Below are 20,065 nucleotides of genomic sequence, written 5' to 3'. Positions count from 1 at the left end.
AACTTGAGCCGTTTTCAAAAGATTAGTGTGAGCCAGTCTTGAAAAGAGCGACATGATCTCATAGATTATCCTCATATAGAAAGGTTGAAAAGTTTTGAGGGATAAAAAATGTTTCCAATTTGACTTTCCAGACCTTTGGAAATGTTGAATGGAACTTTAATAACTCACAATGTTGTTGTTATGTGACGCCACGACAAATACAATATTATATATTGTACACACCCCGTTTCCATATGAGTTGGGAAATTGTGTTAGATGTAAATATAAACAGAATACAATGATTTGCAAATCATTTTCAACCCATATTCAGTTGAATATGCTACAAAGACAACATATTGGATGTTCAAACTGATAACCTTTTTTTTTTGCAAATAATCATTAACTTTAGAATTTGATGCCAGCAACACGTGACCAAGAAGTTGGGAAAGGTGGCAGTAAATACTGATAAAGTTGAGGAATGCTCATCAAACACTTATTTGGAACATCCCACAGGTGTGCAGGCTAATTGGGAACAGGTGGGTGCCATGATTGGGTATAAAAACCGCTTCCCAAAAGTCTTTCACAAGAAAGGATGGGGCGAGGTACACCCCTTTGTCCACAACTGCGTGAGCAAATAGTCAAACAGTTTAAGAACAACGTTTCTCAAAGTGCAATTGCAAGAAATTGAGGGATTTCAACATCTACGCTCCATAATATCATCAGAAGGTTCAGAGAATCTGGAGAAATCACTCCACGTAAGCGGCATGGCCGGAAACCAACATTGAATGACCGTGACCTTCGATCCCTCAGACGGCACTGTATCAGAAAACGACATCAATCTCTAAAGGATATCACCACATGGGCTCAGAAATACTTCAGAAAACCACTGTCACTAAATACATTTGGTCGCTACATCTGTAAGTGCAGTTAAAGCACTACTATGCAAAGCGAAAGCCATTTATCAACAACATCCAGAAACGCCACCGGCTTCTCTGGGCCCGAGATCATCTAGGATGGACTGATGCAAAGTGGAAAAGTGTTCTGTGGTCTTATAAAAAAAAGTTGATTTGAATTGATTTTAAAGTTATTTTGATAGTAGCCTAATATAGCTAGTATAGACACACAACAACTGTTGTCTTTATTATAACATGTATGTAAGACTTTTAAAATCATGTTGATAGTAGGCTAATACAAACACTTACATCATGGGTTGCCTTTATTATAACATTTATATACGATTATTAAAGTCATTTTGACAATAGGCTAATATAGCTAATATGGACACTTATATCAAGTGTTGTCTTCATTTTTAACATAAGACTTTTTAAGTCATTTTGATAGTAGGCTAATATAGACACTTGCATCATGTGTTGCCTTCATAATAACACTTATAAAATACTTTTAAAGTCATTCTGATAGTAGGCTAATATAGACACTTACATAATGTGTTGTCTTCATTACAACAATAATATAAGATTTTTAAAGTCATTTTGATAGTAGGCTAATATAGACACATCATGTGTTGCCTTCATTATAACACTTACATAAGGCTTTTAACGTCATTTTGATAGTAGGCTACTATAGCTAATATAGACACTTACATCATGTGTTGTCTTCATTATAACACTTATATAGGATTTTTAAAGTCATTTTGATAGTAGGCTAATATAGACAATTGCGTCATGTGTTGCCTTCATTATAACACTTGTATAAGGCTTTTAATGTCATTTTGATAGTAGGCTACTATAACTAATATAGACCCTTGCATCATGTGTTGTCTTCATTATAACACCTACTGTATGTAAGACTTTTAAAGTAATTTTGATAGTAGGCTAATAAAGCTAATATATACACTTACATCATGGGTTGCCTTCATTATAACACTTATATAAGACTTTAATGTCATTTTGATAGTAGGCTAATATAGACACTTACATCATGGGTTGTCTTCATTATAACACTTATATAAGACTTTAATGTCATTTTGATAGTAGGCTACTATAACTAATATAGACCCTTGCATCATGTGTTGCCTTCATTATAACACTTATACAATATTTTTAAGTCATTTCGATAGTAGGCTAATATAGACACTACATCATGAGTTGCCTTCATTATAACACTCATATAAGGCCTTTAACGTCATTTTGATAGTAGGCTACTATAGCTAATATAGACACTTACATCATGTGTTGCCTTCATTATAACACTTATATAGGACTTTCAAGTAATTTTGATAGAAGGCTAATAAAGCTAATATAGACACATCATGGGTTGTCTTCCTTATAACACTTATATAAGACTTTAATGTAATTTTGATAGTAGGCTAATATAGCTAATAAAGACACTTACAACATGTGTTGGCTTCATTCTAACACTTCTATAAGACTTTTAAAGTCATTCTGATAGTAGGCTAATATAGACACTTACATCATGTGTAGCCTTCATTATAACACTTATATAGGACTTTTAAGTCATTTTGAAAGTAGGCTAATAAAGCTAATATAGACACTTACATCATGGGTTGTCTTCATTATAACACTTATATAAGACTTTAATGTAATTTTGATAGTAGGCTAATATAGCTAATAAAGACACTTACAACATGTGTTGGCTTCATTGTAACACTTATATAAGACTTTTAAAGTCATTTCGATAGTAGGCTAGTATAGACACTTAAATCATGAGTTGCCTTCATTATAACACTTATATAGGACTTTAAAGTAATTTTGATAGTAGGTTAATAAAGCTAATATAGACTTTTACATCATGGGTTGTCTTCAATATAACACTTATATAAGACTTTAATGTCATTTTGATAGTAGGCCAATATAGCTAATATAGACACAACATGTGTTGGCTTCATTGCAACACTTATATAAGACTTTTAAAGTCATTTCGATAGTAGGCTAGTATAGACACTTAAATTATGAGTTGTCTTCATTATAACACTTATATAAGGCTTTTAACATCATTTTGATAATAGGCTACTATAGCTAATATAGACACTTGCATCATGTGTTGTCTTCTTTATAACACTTATATAGGACTTTAAAGTAATTTTGATAGTAGGCTAATAAAGCTAATATAGACACTTACATCATGTGTTGCCTTCATTATAACACTTATATAGGACTTGTAGTTAATTTTGATAGTAGGCTAATAAAGTTAGTATAGACACTTACATCATGTGTTGTCTTCATTATAAAACTTATATAAGACTTTAATGTCATTTTGATAGTAGGGTAATATAGACACTTACATAATGTGTTGGCTTCATTGTAACACTTATATAAGACTTTTGAAGTAATTTCGATAGTAGGCTAATATAGACACTTACATCATGCGTTGCCTCCATTATAACAAGCATATAAGACTTTTAGAGTCATTTTGATACAAACATTTACATCATGTGTTGCCTTCTTTATACCACTTGAATTGTTTTACGACTCCACACAGATTTGTAGTTTGTATTGACACCCTCACACACGGGGGGTTGCCTTCCCCGTGTGTGAGGGTATCAACCGCAGTAGTGCAAGGTCTAAATAGTGTAACGAGAATCATCTCTTCTGTCCCACCAAAATATCGCAAGGAAAAGAAGCCAAAATTCTGCACAGTGACAAACTGCATTGAAATGCAAACTCCTGGTGAAAACTTCGCAACATAGGAAAGTGGAAGCGTTTGCCATTTGAATGAATCCAACACTAAAACAAATATCCTCACAACATTTATCACCACAACAATCCACTGGCAAATGGCTCTTTTGGAAAGACTGCTTTTATTGCCAGGCTATTGTTTTCTCCCTTTTACCCCTCGCTTATCAGTGGATCTGCCACTGTTTTTGTTAGTTTGATGGAACAATTGGGTACAAATAAGCACTTTGGCAGTAAAAGCATCAACAGAGAGGAGAAAGCTTCTCCGCGCTTTGAATTGCAAAATGGATTTCAATAGACTAATAAGGGTGTAATCTTCCTATCAAACACATCGGATAGCTGGAGGGTTTTATGTCTGGCGGGTAATTGCTCTTAAAACTAACACAGATCAAATACTCTTCATCAACTGATTTGCAGCAAAGATTGGAGGGATTTTCACTTTCTTCTTCTGATGTATCACTTTCACTCTTCCGGCTGTCTGTCTTCTCCAACAAGCAGTTGGAAATAGAATAAAGCGCCAACAAATCCTCATTTCATTAAGGGCTGCTTGTAACAGCCAATAATAAATGATTATTACCGAAAAACTCCACCGTGTAGGATGGGAAGCAACGTGAAGGTTTTTCTGTTTCTTTGATGTATTGTCCAGCCATCCATTTTCTACCGCTTATTCCCTTTGGGGTCGCGGGGTAGTATAATTGGTATTGTTATCCACTGAAAGATTTTGTCTTGACCCGAGAGCGACAAAGCGGAGAGGAAGCAGGACCTGACTCCCCTCCAAGGACCTCTTCTTCAAACTGTTTAACTACCTGTCTGTGAACTGTTTACGACCTTTTCTTTGAACTGTTTGTAATGAAAGGCGACGGTTTTTTACCACCCCCCTTCCCTTAGAAACAGCTGTTTTCATGTAATCAGGGAAAGTCCGAATAAAAGAGGAGGCGTACAAACTTTCGTCAGGGCGTGAAGGAGACCGTACAAGAGTACAGCCCAGACGTTTCTCCTCAATTGAGCCAAATTTAATTCTGTCTCTGTTTGATTCCTTGCTTGTTGTCTTGTTTAAATAGATGTCATCGCTGTTTGAACCTGACAGTACTTCTTTTCCATTTACAGAAATACATCGTAAAAACAACAACTATAGATTTTTTTGTTGACATAATTTAACTGTAGGATTTTCAATTTACAGTAATATCCTGTAAAATCGCCGTAAATGTTACCGTAAAATTAAATAAAACATTTATTTATTTTTAAGTTTTACAGTGTAACTTGCTTTGAAATCATAAGTCAAGCAGACTTTAGTATTTATTTTTATTTGACATTTTTTTTAGGAAAAGTTTGAATATATGATATTTGTTGCAATATTGGATAATATTTAAGTTTCAAAAGTATGCAAATTCACAAAGCACTTTTTTTTTTGTCTGTCAAAATGGGAAAAAAAACTTTATTGTACCATATTATTTTTAGGAATGTGGCGGGCCATATCTGGCCCCGGGTGAAAATAAATTTTCTATTAATTAGCTCAAATACTAACTCCAAAGACATGCACCTGGGGATGGGCCCCTCCCACCTCCACAGACATGCACCTGGGGTAGGCCCCTCCCACCTCCAAAGACATGCACCTGGGGATAGGCCCCCTCCCACCTCCAAAGACATGCACCTGGGGATAGGCCCCTCCCACCTCCACGGACATGCACCTGGGGATAGGCCCCTCCCACCTCCACAGACATGCACCTGGGGTAGGCCCCTCCCACCTCCAAAGACATGCACCTGGGGTAGGCCCCTCCCACCTCCAAAGACATGCACCTGGGGATAGGCCCCCTCCCACCTCCAAAGACATGCACCTGGGGATAGGCCCCTCCCACCTCCACGGACATGCACCTGGGGATAGGCCCCTCCCACCTCCACAGACATGCACCTGGGGTAGGCCCCTCCCACCTCCAAAGACATGCACCTGGGGATAGGCCCCCTCCCACCTCCAAAGACATGCACCTGGGGATAGGCCCCTCCCACCTCCACAGACATGCACCTGGGGATAGGCCCCTCCCACCTCCAAAAGACATGCATCTGGGAATAAGCCCCTCCCACCTCCAAAGACATGCGCCTGGGGATAGGCCCCTCCCACCTCCAAAGACATGCACCTGGGGACAGACCCCTCCCACCTCCAAAGACATGCACCTGGGGATAGGCCCCTCCCACCTCCAAAGACATGCACCTGGGGATAGGCCCCTCCCACCTCCAAAGACATGCACCTGGGGATAAATCCCTCCCACCTCCAAAGACATGCACCTGGGGATAGGCCCCTCCCACTTCCAAAGACATGCACCTTGGAAAAAGCCCCTCCCACCTCCACAGACATGCACCTGGGGATAGCCCCTTCCCACCTCCACAGACATGCACCTGGGGATAGGCCCCTCCCACCTCCAAGACATGCACCTGGGGATAGGCCCCTCCCACCTCCAAAGACATGCACCTGGGGCTAGGACCCTCCCACCTCCAAAGACATGCACCTGGGGATAGGCCCCTCCCACCTCCACAGACATGCACCTAGGGATAGGCCCCTCCCACCTCCAAAGACATGCACCTGGGGATAGGCCCCACCCACCTCCAAAGAGATGCAGCTGGGGATAGGCTCCTCCCACCTCCAAAGACATGCACCTGGGGATAGGCCCCTCCCACTTCCACAGACATGCACCTGGGGATAGGCTCCTCCCACCTCCAAAGACATGCACCTGGGGATAGGCCCCTCCCACCTCCAAAGACATGCACAGGGGGATAGGCCCCTCCCACTTCCAAAGACATGCACCTGGGGATAGGCTCCTCCCACCTCCAAAGACATGCACCTGGGGATAGGCCCCTCCCACTTCCAAAGACATGCACAGGGGGATAGGCCCCTCCCACTTCCAAAGACATGCACATGGGGATAGGCCCCTCCCACTTCCAAAGACATGCACCTGGGGATAGGTTGATTGGCAACACTAAATTGGTCCCTAGTGTGTGAATGTTGCCTGTCTATCTGTGTTGGCCCTGTGATGAGGTGGCGACTTGTCCAGGGTGTACACCGCCTTCCGCCCGAATGCAGCTGAGATAGGCTCCAGCACCCCACGCGACCCCGAAAGGGACAAACGGTAGTAAATGGATGGATGGATGGACTTATCCCTTGGCTCCCGGTTTTTGCATGTTCCCATCAAGCAATGTTCCTGTGAGGCTAAAGGAAGGGCTTAGTGCCAAGGAGTGTATAGCCCTCGAAACTCTCCCTCCCTTCTGCAGGGCAAAAAGATTCACTGACAAGGTTAAGTAGATTAAAAAAATATATACTCTTAATCGTTGCAGTGACCTGGCTGTTAAAGTTAAGGAGTTCTGTCAATTTCAAACTTGAGTGCGCCGTAGAGCTAGTACATATGTGTGTGCGTGTCGGCAGGGCGGATGCCTATAAGGAGGACAGTTCAGCTCAATGTTGTTTTGGTTTTGTTAATAAAGACATAACACCCTATGTTTGTTTGATCCACACTACTGTCTTGTGTGTTCAAAGTGTACACACTTCAAATATGGACTTTTCAGAGGCTAAAACCAATTAGTCCTATTTACCTTGTTTATTGTGGGGAAATTGGCTTCAATATTTACAAACAGTGTTCAAGAACCAATTTAAGTTCGTAAATTGAGGTTTCACTTTATATGTACAGTGTGCTAAACTAAACTTGAGCGTTTGTCTGTATGTGTCATGTGTTTGACCGGCGACCAGGCCAGGCCAGGGGACAGCAAAGCAAAATGAAATCTGTCTGTAGCCGCTAAAAAAATTAAAAGGCTCATTGGAGTGTTATAATGAAGGCAACACATGATGCAAGTGTCTATTTTAGTTATATTAGCCTACTATCAAAATTACATTTAAAGTCTTATGTAAGTGTTATGATGAAGGCAACACATGTAGTGTCTATATTAGCCTACTATTAAAATTACTTTAAAAGTCTTATATAAGTGTTATAATGAAGACAACTATGATGCAAGTGTTTATATTAGTTAGATTAGCCTACCATCAAAATTAAATTAAAAAATCGTATATAAGTGTTATAATGAAGACAACACCGTTTGTAAGTGTCTATATTGGCCTACTATCAGAATGACTTTAAAAGTCTTATATAAGTGTTATAATGAAGACAACACATGATGTAAGTGTCTATATTAGTTATAGTAGCCTACTATCAAAATGACTTTAAAAGTCGTATATGTGTTATAATGAAGGCAACGCATGATGCAAGTGTCTATTTTAGTTATATTAGCCTACTATCAAAATTACATTAAAAGTCTTATGTAAGTGTTATAATGAAGGAAACACATGATGTAAGTGTCTATATTGGCCTACTATCAAAATTACATTAAAAGTCTTATGTAAGTGTTATAATGAAGACAACACATGATGTAAGTGTTTATATTATTTATATTAGTCTACTATCTAAATTAAATTAAAAATCGTATATAAATGTTATAATGAAGACAACAGTTTGTAAGTGTCTATATTAGCCTACTATCAAAATGACTTTAAAAGTCTTATATAAGTGTTATAATGAAGACAACACATGATGTGTCTATATTAATTATAGTAGCCTACTATCAAAATGACTTTAAAAGTCTTATATAAGTGTTATAATGAAGACAACACATGATGTAAGTGTCTATATTAGCCTACTATCAAAATGACTTTAAAAGTCATATATAAGTGTTATAATGAAGACAACACATGATGTAAGTGTCTATATTAGCCTACTATCAGAATGACTTTAAAAGTCTTATATAAGTGTTATAATGAAGACAACACATGATGTAAGTGTCTATATTAGCCTACTATCAAAATGACTTTAAAAGTCATATATAAGTGTTATAATGAAGACAACCCATGATGTAAGTGTCTATATTGGCCTACTATCAGAATGACTTTAAAAGTCTTATATAAGTGTTATAATGAAGACAACACATGATGTAAGTGTCTATATTAGTTATAGTAGCCTACTATCAAAATGACTTTAAAAGTCGTATATGTGTTATAATGAAGGCAACGCATGATGCAAGTGTCTATTTTAGTTATATTAGCCTACTATCAAAATTACATTAAAAGTCTTATGTAAGTGTTATAATGAAGGAAACACATGATGTAAGTGTCTATATTGGCCTACTATCAAAATTACATTAAAAGTCTTATGTAAGTGTTATAATGAAGACAACACATGATGTAAGTGTTTATATTATTTATATTAGTCTACTATCTAAATTAAATTAAAAATCGTATATAAATGTTATAATGAAGACAACAGTTTGTAAGTGTCTATATTAGCCTACTATCAAAATGACTTTAAAAGTCTTATATAAGTGTTATAATGAAGACAACACATGATGTGTCTATATTAATTATAGTAGCCTACTATCAAAATGACTTTAAAAGTCTTATATAAGTGTTATAATGAAGACAACACATGATGTAAGTGTCTATATTAGCCTACTATCAAAATGACTTTAAAAGTCATATATAAGTGTTATAATGAAGACAACACATGATGTAAGTGTCTATATTAGCCTACTATCAAAATGACTTTAAAAGTCATATATAAGTGTTATAATGAAGACAACACATGATGTAAGTGTCTATATTAGTTATAGTAGCCTACTATCAAAATGACTTTAAAAGTTATATATTAGTGTTATAATGAAGACAACACATGATGTAAGTGTCTATATTAGCCTACTATCAAAATAACTTTAAAAGTCATATATAAGTGTTATAATGAAGACAACACATGATGTAAGTGTCTATATTAGCCTACTATCAAAATAACTTTAAAAGTCACATATAAGTGTTACAATGAAGACAACACATTATGTAAGTGTCTATATTAGCCTACTATTAAAATGACTTTAAAAGTCTTATATAAGTGTTATAAAGAAGACAACACATGATGTAAGTGTTTATATTAGTTATAGTAGCCTACTATCAAAATGACATTAAAAGTCATATATAAGTGTTATAATGAAGACAACACATGATGTAAGTGTCTATATTAGTTATAGTAGCCTACTATCAAAATGACTTTAAAAGTTATATATTAGTGTTATAATGAAGACAACACATGATGTAAGTGTCTATATTAGCCTACTATCAAAATAACTTTAAAAGTCATATATAAGTGTTATAATGAAGACAACACATGATGTAAGTGTCTATATTAGCCTACTATCAAAATAACTTTAAAAGTCACATATAAGTGTTATAATGAAGACAACACATTATGTAAGTGTCTATATTAGCCTACTATTAAAATGACTTTAAAAGTCTTATATAAGTGTTATAATGAAGACAACACATGATGTAAGTGTCTATATTTCTCCTACAATCACTCACACCCCAACACCCGCACAGGAAGGACCTCTCCTACCTTCTTGGCCTGCAGGACACAGCTCATGTATTGTTTGGCCAGGCTGGAGCAGAGCAGAGTCTGCTGAGGATTCTCTGCGTAACACTGCAGCACCCGGGCCTGCAGCTCGGTGCACGGGGCCGGGGTCTGCTGGGGTCTGCACACACAAACACAAACCCAGACTGGTTCATAGAAGTCTGCTGGGGTCTGCACACACAAACACACAAACCCAGACTGGTTCATAGAAGTCTGCTGGGGTCTGCACACACAAACCCAGTCTGGTTCATAAGAGTTTTGCCGGGGTCTGCACACACAAACCCAGACTGGTTTATAGAAGTCTGCCAGGGTCTGCACACACAAACACTCAAACCCAGACTGGTTCATAAAAGTCTGCCGGGGTCAGCACAACCAAACCCAGACTGGTTCATAGAAGGTCTTGGTTGGGTCCATGATTGTCTTAGAACAACTTTAAGACCCCGATGAATGCGTTTAGCTATGACTTGAATGTTTACACAAGGAAAGCATGAGCATAAAACTATTCAGAGCAGCTAAAAACACACAGATTGTCCCAGACACTATTATTCTCATTTAGGTAAGTCCCAATCTGATCAAAATATTGGTATTGTTATCTGTTAGGGAAGTCCTGATTGTCCCAGGACATATGTGGCTACAAATGTAGCTTATTCCAGGGCAGATGTGGCTACAAATGTAGCTTAATTTAGGACAGATGTGGATACAAATGTAGCTTAATTTAGGAGAGATGTGGATACAAATTTATCTTAATTTAGGACAGATGTGGCTACAAATTTAGCTTAATTTAGGACAGATGTGGATACAAATTTAGCTTAGTTTAGGACAGATGTGGCTACAAATTTATCTTAATTTAGGACAGATGTGGCTACAAATTTATCTTAATTTAGGACAGATGTGGCTACAAATTTAGCTTAATTTAGGATAGATGTGGATACAAATTTAGCTTAGTTTAGGACAGATGTGGCTACAAATTTAGCTTAATTTAGGACAGATGTGGCTACAAATTTAGCTTAATTTAGGACAGATGTGGCTACAAATTTATCTTAATTTAGGACAGATGTGGATACAAATTTAGCTTAATTTAGGACAGATGTGAATACAAATTTAGCTTAATTTAGGACAGATGTGGCTACAAATTTATCTTAATTTAGGACGGATGTGGATACAAATTTAGCTTAGTTTAGGACAGATGTGGCTACAAATTTAGCTTAATTTAGGTCAGATGTGGCGACAAATATAGCTTACCCCAGGACAGATGTGGCTACAAATGTAGTTTACCCCAGGGGAGATGTGGCTACAAATGTAGCTTGATTTAGGACAGATGTGGATACACATTTATCTTAATTTAGGACAGATGTGGCTATAAATGTATCTTACCCCAGGGCAGATGTGGCTACAAATGTATCTTACCCCAGGGCAGATGTGTATACAAATGTAGCTTAATTTAGGACAGATGTGGATACAAATTTAGCTTAATTTAGGACAGATGTGGCTACAAATGTAGTTTACCCCAGGGCAGATGTGGCTACAAATGTAGCTTAATTTAGGACAGATGTGGCTACAAATGTATCTTAATTTAGGACATATGTGGATACAAATGTATCTTAATTTAGGACAGATGTGGCTACAAATTTATCTTAATTTAGGACGGATGTGGATACAAATTTAGCTTAGTTTAGGACAGATGTGGCTACAAATTTAGCTTAATTTAGGTCAGATGTGGCGACAAATATAGCTTACCCCAGGACAGATGTGGCTACAAATGTAGTTTACCCCAGGGGAGATGTGGCTACAAATGTAGCTTGATTTAGGACAGATGTGGATACACATTTATCTTAATTTAGGACAGATGTGGCTATAAATGTATCTTACCCCAGGGCAGATGTGGCTACAAATGTATCTTACCCCAGGGCAGATGTGTATACAAATGTAGCTTAATTTAGGACAGATGTGGATACAAATTTAGCTTAATTTAGGACAGATGTGGCTACAAATGTAGTTTACCCCAGGGCAGATGTGGCTACAAATGTAGCTTAATTTAGGACAGATGTGGCTACAAATGTATCTTAATTTAGGACATATGTGGATACAAATGTATCTTAATTTAGGACAGATGTGGATACACATTTATCTTAATTTAGGACAGATGTGGATACAAATTTAGCTTAGTTTAGGACAGATGTGGCTACAAATTTATCTTAATTTAGGTCAGATGTGGCGACAAATGTAGCTTACCCCAGGACAGATGTGGATACAAATGTAGCTTACTTTAGGACAGATGTGGCTACAAATGTAGTTTACCCCAGGGCAGAAGTGGCTACACATGTAGATTGATTTAGGACAGATGTGGATACACATTTATCTTAATTTAGGACAGATGTGGCTACAAATGTAGCTTAATTTAGGACAGATGTGGATACAAATTTAGCTTAATTTAGGACAGATGTGGATACAAATTTATCTTAATTTAGGACAGATGTGGATACAAATGTATCTTAATTTAGGACAGATGTGGATACAAATTTAGCTTAATTTAGGACAGATGTGGATACAAATTTATCTTAATTTAGGACAGATGTGGATACAAATGTATCTTAATTTAGGACAGATGTGGATACAAATTTATCTTAATTTAGGACAGATGTGGCTACAAATGTAGCTAACCCCGGGGCAGATGTGGTTACAAATGTAGTTTAATTTAGGACAGATGTGGCTACAAATTTAGCTAACCCCAGGGCAGATGTGGCTACAAATGTAGCTTAATTTAGGACAGATGTGGCTACAAATTTATCTTAATTTAGGACAGATGTGGCTACAAATTTAGCTTAATTTAGGACAGATGTGGCTACAAATGTAGTTTACCCCAGGGCAGATGTGGCTACAAATGTAGCTTAATTTAGGACAGATGTGGCTACAAATTTAGCTTAATTTAGGACAGATGTGGCTACAAATGTAGCTTATTCCAGGGCAGATGTGGCCACAAATGTATCTTAATTTAGGACAGATGTGGCTACAAATTTAGCTTAATTTAGGACAGATGTGGCTACAAATTTATCTTAATTTAGGACAGATGTGGCTACAAATTTATCTTAATTTAGGACAGATGTGGCTACAAATGTAGCTTAATTTAGGACAGATGTGGCTACAAATTTAGCTTAATTTAGGATAGATGTGGCTACAAATGTAGCTTACCCCAGGGTAGATGTGGATACAAATGTAGCTTAATTTAGAACAGATGTGGATACAAATTTAGCTTAATTTAGGACAGATGTTGCAGCTTGCTGCGGGTTCGTTCTCCCAGGAAGGCAGACGGACTACTCGGGACATGGCATTTAGGTAAAAACATGATTTAATTTTAACGAAAAAAAATATACAAACAAAAATCGCTCACAGCGGAGGCACAACTTGGGCTAAAGAACAAAGCTAACGCATAAACAGACTAAGAACGTAAATCAAACAAAACTTACTTGGCATGGCATGAAGCACAAAACTATGGCAAGGCATGAAACAAGTCAGCACAGGGCGACTGACTGGCAAAGACGAGCTTAAATACTGCCTCTGATTAGTGCTCGGGAAGCAGGTGAGCGGGCGTTTTGTCCATCAGAGACAGGTGGACAAAATGAGTAACCAAGGAAACCAGACAAGGGGAGTGGAAAAAAACAGGAACTTAAAGAGTCCAAAGGACAAACAACACATGGCCAAACAAAAACATGATCAACAACTTCAGAATAACAATGTTATTAAAAAGAATAAGAGACTTATTATACTCTAAAAATGTTGGTCTTACTTAAAAATGCACGCATTTTAGTTGTATTCAGTTTTAAAAAATATGATATGGCTCTCACGGAAATACATTTTGAAATATTTGGCTTTCATGGCTCTCTCAGCCAAAAAGGTTCCCGACCCCTGGGCTAAGGCTTAGTAACTAATTGCATAAATTGACTATTATGAGGATGACTTTCCAAAAGTTAAAATACCAGATGATCGTCACTTGCTGTTTTTTTTTTTTTTCAAATGCTGACACTTGTTCAACATTCCCAACAAATCACTAAGAAGGAGAGATAACGGCAACAATAGCCCCAAGGTAATAATCCAAAGTCAAGTAGAAAAATAAACCCTAATTATTTTCTTTATTCATGAAGAGAAACTTCCTGATAGCAGGAGTCCTTTAATAATGGAATCTGAAGCAGAAAATTGCCTGGGCTAATCTTCAGCAACTGACTGAAATGAAAGGTGAGCTCTTATTAGAAAACTATTAGGCTTGTTTGACAGCAACAGAAACGAAGAACAACAACACTTTTTCTGCCTGTGATATTTTTTTGCATAAATATGTTTTGGAAGAAAGATTAGGCTTAAATAATGAAAGTTTCCCATTCGTAATTCGTTTCACCTTGGTGGTTTTTGTGCAAAGACTCCGGTTCTAAGTCGCCGTAAAGCGTGACTTAGGGAATAAAGCAATAAGTTCTAAGTCGCCAGAAAGCGTGACATTGGGAATAAAGCAATAAGAGGAAGAGGCAATGACTGTTAAGGCAGAACATTTCATTCTTCTCTTTTTGTCCAAGTTGCTGTTTGTGTATGAACGCAAGAAGACGGGGATTTGCTCTCCTTAGACCACCAGCCGTGGTTTTTGTATTTGGAGATTTGAATATTACGCTGAGTGGAGTGGAAGACAAGACAGGATTAAAGATGTCACGAGTTTAAAAGGAAATATGCATTTTTTATTGTTAGAAGTTAGATGAGAGCCATAATGATGTCACTTACCACCATGAGGGGACATTATTCAGAATTACCTCTTACATACACTACTGAAATGCTCTCACATACACTACTGAAATATTTTTCCCTCACAAACACACCATTGAAACACTCTTATACACAATACTGAAATGCTCTCACATACACTACTGAAATGCTCTCACATAAACAACTGAAATGTTTTTCTCTCACACACACACCATTGAAACACTCTTATACACACTAATGAAATACTCTCACATACACTACTGAAATGCTCTCACATACACTACTGAAATGCTCTCACATACACTACTGAAATGCTCTCACATACACTACTGAAATGCTCTCACATACACTACTGAAATGCTCACACATCCACTACTGAAATGCTCTCAAATAAACAACTGAAATGTCTTTCTCTCACACACACCATTGAAACACTCTTATACACACTACTGAAATACTCTCACATACACTACTGAAATGCTCTCACATACACTGCTGAAATGCTCTCACATACACTACTGAAATGCTCTCACATACACTACTGAAATGCTCACAAATACACTACTGAAATGCTCTCACATAAACAACTGAAATATTTTTCTCTCACACACACACCATTGAAACACTCTTATACACACTACTGAAATGCTCTCACATATACTATGAGTCCATGGTTCTCGCCTGGAAAAGGTTGGACTGCCATCTCCGGGTTGGGAAGGAGACCCTGCCCCAAGTGGAGGAGTTCAAGTACCTAGGAGTCTTGTTCACGAGTGAGGGAAGAGTGGATCGTGAGATCGACAGGCGGATCGGTGCGGCGTCTTCAGTAATGCGGACGTTGTACCGATCTGTTGTGGTGAAGAAGGAGCTGAGCCGGAAGGCAAAGCTCTCAATTTACTGGTCGATTTACGTTCCCATCTTCACCTATGGTCATGATTTTTGGGTTATCACTGAAAGGATCAGATCACGCGTACAAGCGGCCGAAATGAGTTTCCTCCACCGGGTGGCGGGGCTCTCCCTTAGAGGTAGGGTGAGAAGCTCTGTCATCCGGGAGGAACTCAAAGTAAAGCCGCTGCTCCTTCACATGGAGAGGAGCCAGATGAGGTGGTTCGGGCATCTGGTCACGATGCCACCTGAATGCCTCCCTAGGGCACGTCCAACCGGTAGGAGGCCACGGGGAAGACCCAGGACACGTTGGGAAGACTATGTCTCGCGGCTGGCCTGGGAACGCCTCGGGATCCCCCGGGAAGAGCTGGATGAAGTGGCTGGGGAGAGAGAAGTCTGGGGTTCCCTGCTTAGGCTGCTGCTAAGCAGAAGAAGATGGATGGATGGATGATTGAAAAACTATAGCGCAGAAAAAGATGCTCTTAAAAGTAGACAAGACAAAAGCATAGAGGCAAGCAGGCAGAATCGGAGAGGGGAGGGGAATACGACCGCCTTCACCAAGAGCCAAGATATCCTTGCCCAGATATCCTACTTGAAGGCCCAAGTACAAAATGCACCGTCTGCCACTTTTGGCATCTGACTGGTATCAGATGCAGCTGATAAACAACCTTGCGGTATCGCACATGAAAAAGTGGAATATGTCCATTCCGAGTACTGCCAATGTCCTGAAAGTGGTCTAAAAGGGTTTGCGAAGTTGCAGTGTTGTTGATGACAGCGCTGCGGGTGAAAAAAGCCTTTGCACATTTGAATAACGACGTGACAAAAAGACATGTCCATGTCACCGATAGAAGAAAAGAAAAGGTCGGTTATATGTCAAGTTTCAAGATTGAAATACGGTCATGTCGGATAGTCATGGAACAAATCCCAGCCGACTTTTGTTCTCAAACGGGAAGAGCATTTAAATACGAAGAGAGAAGAAGTGGAGTGTGGAGCGGAGGTAGGAAGATCAGCCGATTGATCGCCAGCAAACTCACCAAGAGGAGGTTTCATTAAAACAGGTGACATTCAGGAAGAAGATAAGGTGCACATGTCTGCTGAGAACATTTCAGTCTGCACAACTTGTGCTTGAACTCACTCAAACTGCAGATGATCGGCCTCCACTCATCATGGACTAATATTTCAATACCAGCTGTCTTACAAACCCCGTTTCTATATGAGTTGGGATATTGTGTTAGATGTAAATATAAACAAAATACAATGATTTGCAAATCCTTTCATCTCCGTAATATCGCTAAAATTCGCTCCATTTTGTCCACTAAAGACGCCGAGATCATTATCCATGCGTTTGTTACGCCTCGTCTCGATTACTGTAACGTATTATTTTCGGGTCTCCCCATGTCTAGCATTAAAAGATTACAGTTGGTACAAAATGCGGCTGCTAGACTTTTGACAAGAACAAGAAAGTTTGATCACATTACGCCTGTACTGGCTCACCTGCACTGGCTTCCTGTGCACTTAAGATGTGACTTTAAGGTTTTACTACTTACCTATAAAATACTACACGGTCTAGCTCCATCCTATCTTGCCGATTGTATTGTACCATATGTCCCGGCAAGAAATCTGCCTTCAAAAGACTCCGGCTTATTAGTGATTCCTACAGCCCAAAAAAAGTCTGCGGGCTATAGAGCGTTTTCCGTTCGGGCTCCAGTACTCTGGAATGCCCTCCCGGTAACAGTTTGAGATGCTACCTCAGTAGAAGCATTTAAGTCTCACCTTAAAACTCATCTGTATACTCTAGCCTTTAAATAGACCTCCTTTTTAGACCAGTTGATCTGCTGCTTCTTTTCTTTTTCTCCTATGTCCCCCCCTCCCTTGTGGAGGGGGTCCGGTCCGATGACCATGGATGAAGTACTGGCTGTCCAGAGTCGAGACCCAGGATGGACCGCTCGCCTGTGTATCGGTTGGGGACATCTCTACGCTGCTGATCCGCCTCCGCTTGAGATGGTTTCCTGTGGATGGGACTCTCGCTGCTGTCCTGGATCCGCTTTGAACTGAACTCTCGCGGCTGTGTTGGAGCCACTATGGATTGAACTTTCACAGTATCATGTTAGACCCGTTCGACATCCATTGTTTTCGGTCCCCTAGAGGGGCGGGGGGGGGGGTTGCCCACATCTGAGGTCCTCTCCAAGGTTTCTCATAGTCAGCATTGTCACTGGCGTCCCACTGGATGTGAATTCTCCCTGCCCACTGGGTGTGAGTTTTCCTTGCCCTTTTGTGGGTTCTTCCGAGGATGTCGTAGTCGTAATGATTTGTGCAGTCCTTTGAGACATTTGTGATTTAGGGCTATATAAATAAACATTGACTGATTGATTGATTGAACCCATATTCAGTTGAATATGCTACAAAGACAACATATTTCATGTTCAAACTGATAAACATTTCTTTTGCAAATAATCATTAACTTCAGAATTTGATGCCAGCCACTCGTGACAAAGAAGTTGGGAAAGGTGGCAATAAATACTGATAAAGTTGAGGAATGCTCATCAAAGACTTATATGCAACATCCTAGAGGTGTGCAGGCTAATTGGGAACAGGTGGGTGCCATGATTGGGTATAAAAGCAGCTTCCATGAAATGCTATGTCATTCACAAACAAGGATGGGGCGAGGGTCATCACTTTGTAAGCAAATTGTCGAACAGTTTTAGAACAACATTCCTCAAAGAGCTATTGCAAGGAATTTAGAGATTTTAACATCTACGGTCTGTAAAATCATCAAAAAGTTCAGAGAATCTGGAGAAATCACTGCACGAAAGCGATGACATTACAGACTTTTGAGCCCTCAGGCGGTACTGCATAAAAAAACGACATCAGTGTGTAAAGGATATCACCACATGGGCTCAGGACCACTTCATAAGATCACTGTCAGTAACTACAGTCGGTCGCTACATCTGTAAGTGCAAGTTAAAACTCTACTATGCAAATCCAAACCTATTTATCAACAATATCCTGAAAGGCCGCCGGCTTCTCTGGGCCCGACATCATCTAAGATGGACTGATGCAAAGTGGAAAGGTGTTTTGTGGTCTGACGAGTCCACATTTCAAATTATATTTGGAAACAGAGGACGTGGTGTCCTCTGGAACAAAGAAGAAAATAACCATTCGGATTGTCATAGGCGCAAAGTTGAAAAGCCAGCATCTGTGATGGTATGGGGGTGCATTAGTGCCCAAGACATGGGTAACTTACACATCTTTAAAGGCACCATTAATGCTGAAAGGTACATACAGGTTTTGGAGCAACATATGTTGTCATCCAGACAACGTTATCATGGACGCCCCTGCTTATTTCAGCAAGACAAGTGTTACAACAGCGTGGCTTTGTAAATAAAGAGTGTGGTTACTTTCATGGCCTGCCTGCAGTCCAGACTTGTCTCCCATGGAAAATGTGTGGCGCATTATGAAGCGTAAAATACAACAGCGGAGACCCCGGACTGTTGAACGACTGAAGCTCTACATAAAACAAGAATGGGAAAGAATTCCACTTTCAAAGCTTCAACAATTAGTTTCCTCAGTCCCCAAACGTTTATTGAGTGTTGTTAAAAGAAAAGGTGATGTAATACAGTGGTGAACATGCCCTTTCCCAACTACTTTGGCAAGTATTGCAGCTATTAAATTCAAAGTTAATTATTATTTGCAAAAAAAAATAAAGTTTATGAATTTGAGCATCAAATATGTTGTCTTTGTAGTGCATTCAAATGAATATGGGTTGAAAATAATTTATATTTATATTTACATCTAACACAATTTCCCAACCCATATGGAAACGGGGTTTGTAAATTTAACTTTTTGAAACAGATACCGATAATTTCCGATATTTCATTTTAAAGCATTTATCGGCCGATAATATCGGTAGTCCGATATTTTCGGACATCTTTAATCCTGATTATTATTTTTTCTGTAATCGTGCAGCCCGAGTACAGAGCTAAAAAGAGACGAAAAGATGAAGAATAGCAGCATATGTGAATAATATAACTCACACATTGCCTTGTACAGATAAATAGTTAAATTCGAGGTGTAGTATTCATATTTACTGAACAGGATTATTAGGGACCGAATGTCCCTTTGGGACAGAGGACCCTATTGTATTTCTAATGTTTTATTATTATTATACCGCCGCCTCTTTGAGCTGTAATTTGACCCCCTTAACATGCTTCAAAACTCACCAAATTTAACACACACATCAGGACTGGCAACAATTGCGTTCTAATCAGAACACCAAAACCCAAAATTGCGCTCTAGCGCCCCCTAGGAAAAAACAGACAAAACTGTGTGTAACTTCCGTTAGGAATGTCGTAGATACATAAAACAAAAACCTCTATGTAGGTC

At 38.9% G+C, this 20,065-nt stretch overlaps 1 protein-coding gene across 1 annotated transcript in view; it reads right to left on the bottom strand.

The window, feature by feature from the left end:
* The window catches only part of LOC133535432 (MICOS complex subunit mic25a-like), a 116,436-nt gene that overhangs the window by 19,778 nt on the left and 76,593 nt on the right, over nt 1-20,065 (bottom strand). Inside the window, exon 7 of the mRNA XM_061875265.1 lies at nt 10,046-10,181. Coding sequence (XP_061731249.1) covers nt 10,046-10,181 — 136 coding nt within the window. The remainder of the gene's footprint in view (nt 1-10,045; nt 10,182-20,065) is intronic.

This window comes from Nerophis ophidion, linkage group LG16, assembly GCF_033978795.1.
Source record: "Nerophis ophidion isolate RoL-2023_Sa linkage group LG16, RoL_Noph_v1.0, whole genome shotgun sequence".
Lineage (NCBI taxonomy): Eukaryota > Metazoa > Chordata > Actinopteri > Syngnathiformes > Syngnathidae > Nerophis > Nerophis ophidion.
This window is presented reverse-complemented; position numbering and strand designations above follow the sequence as displayed.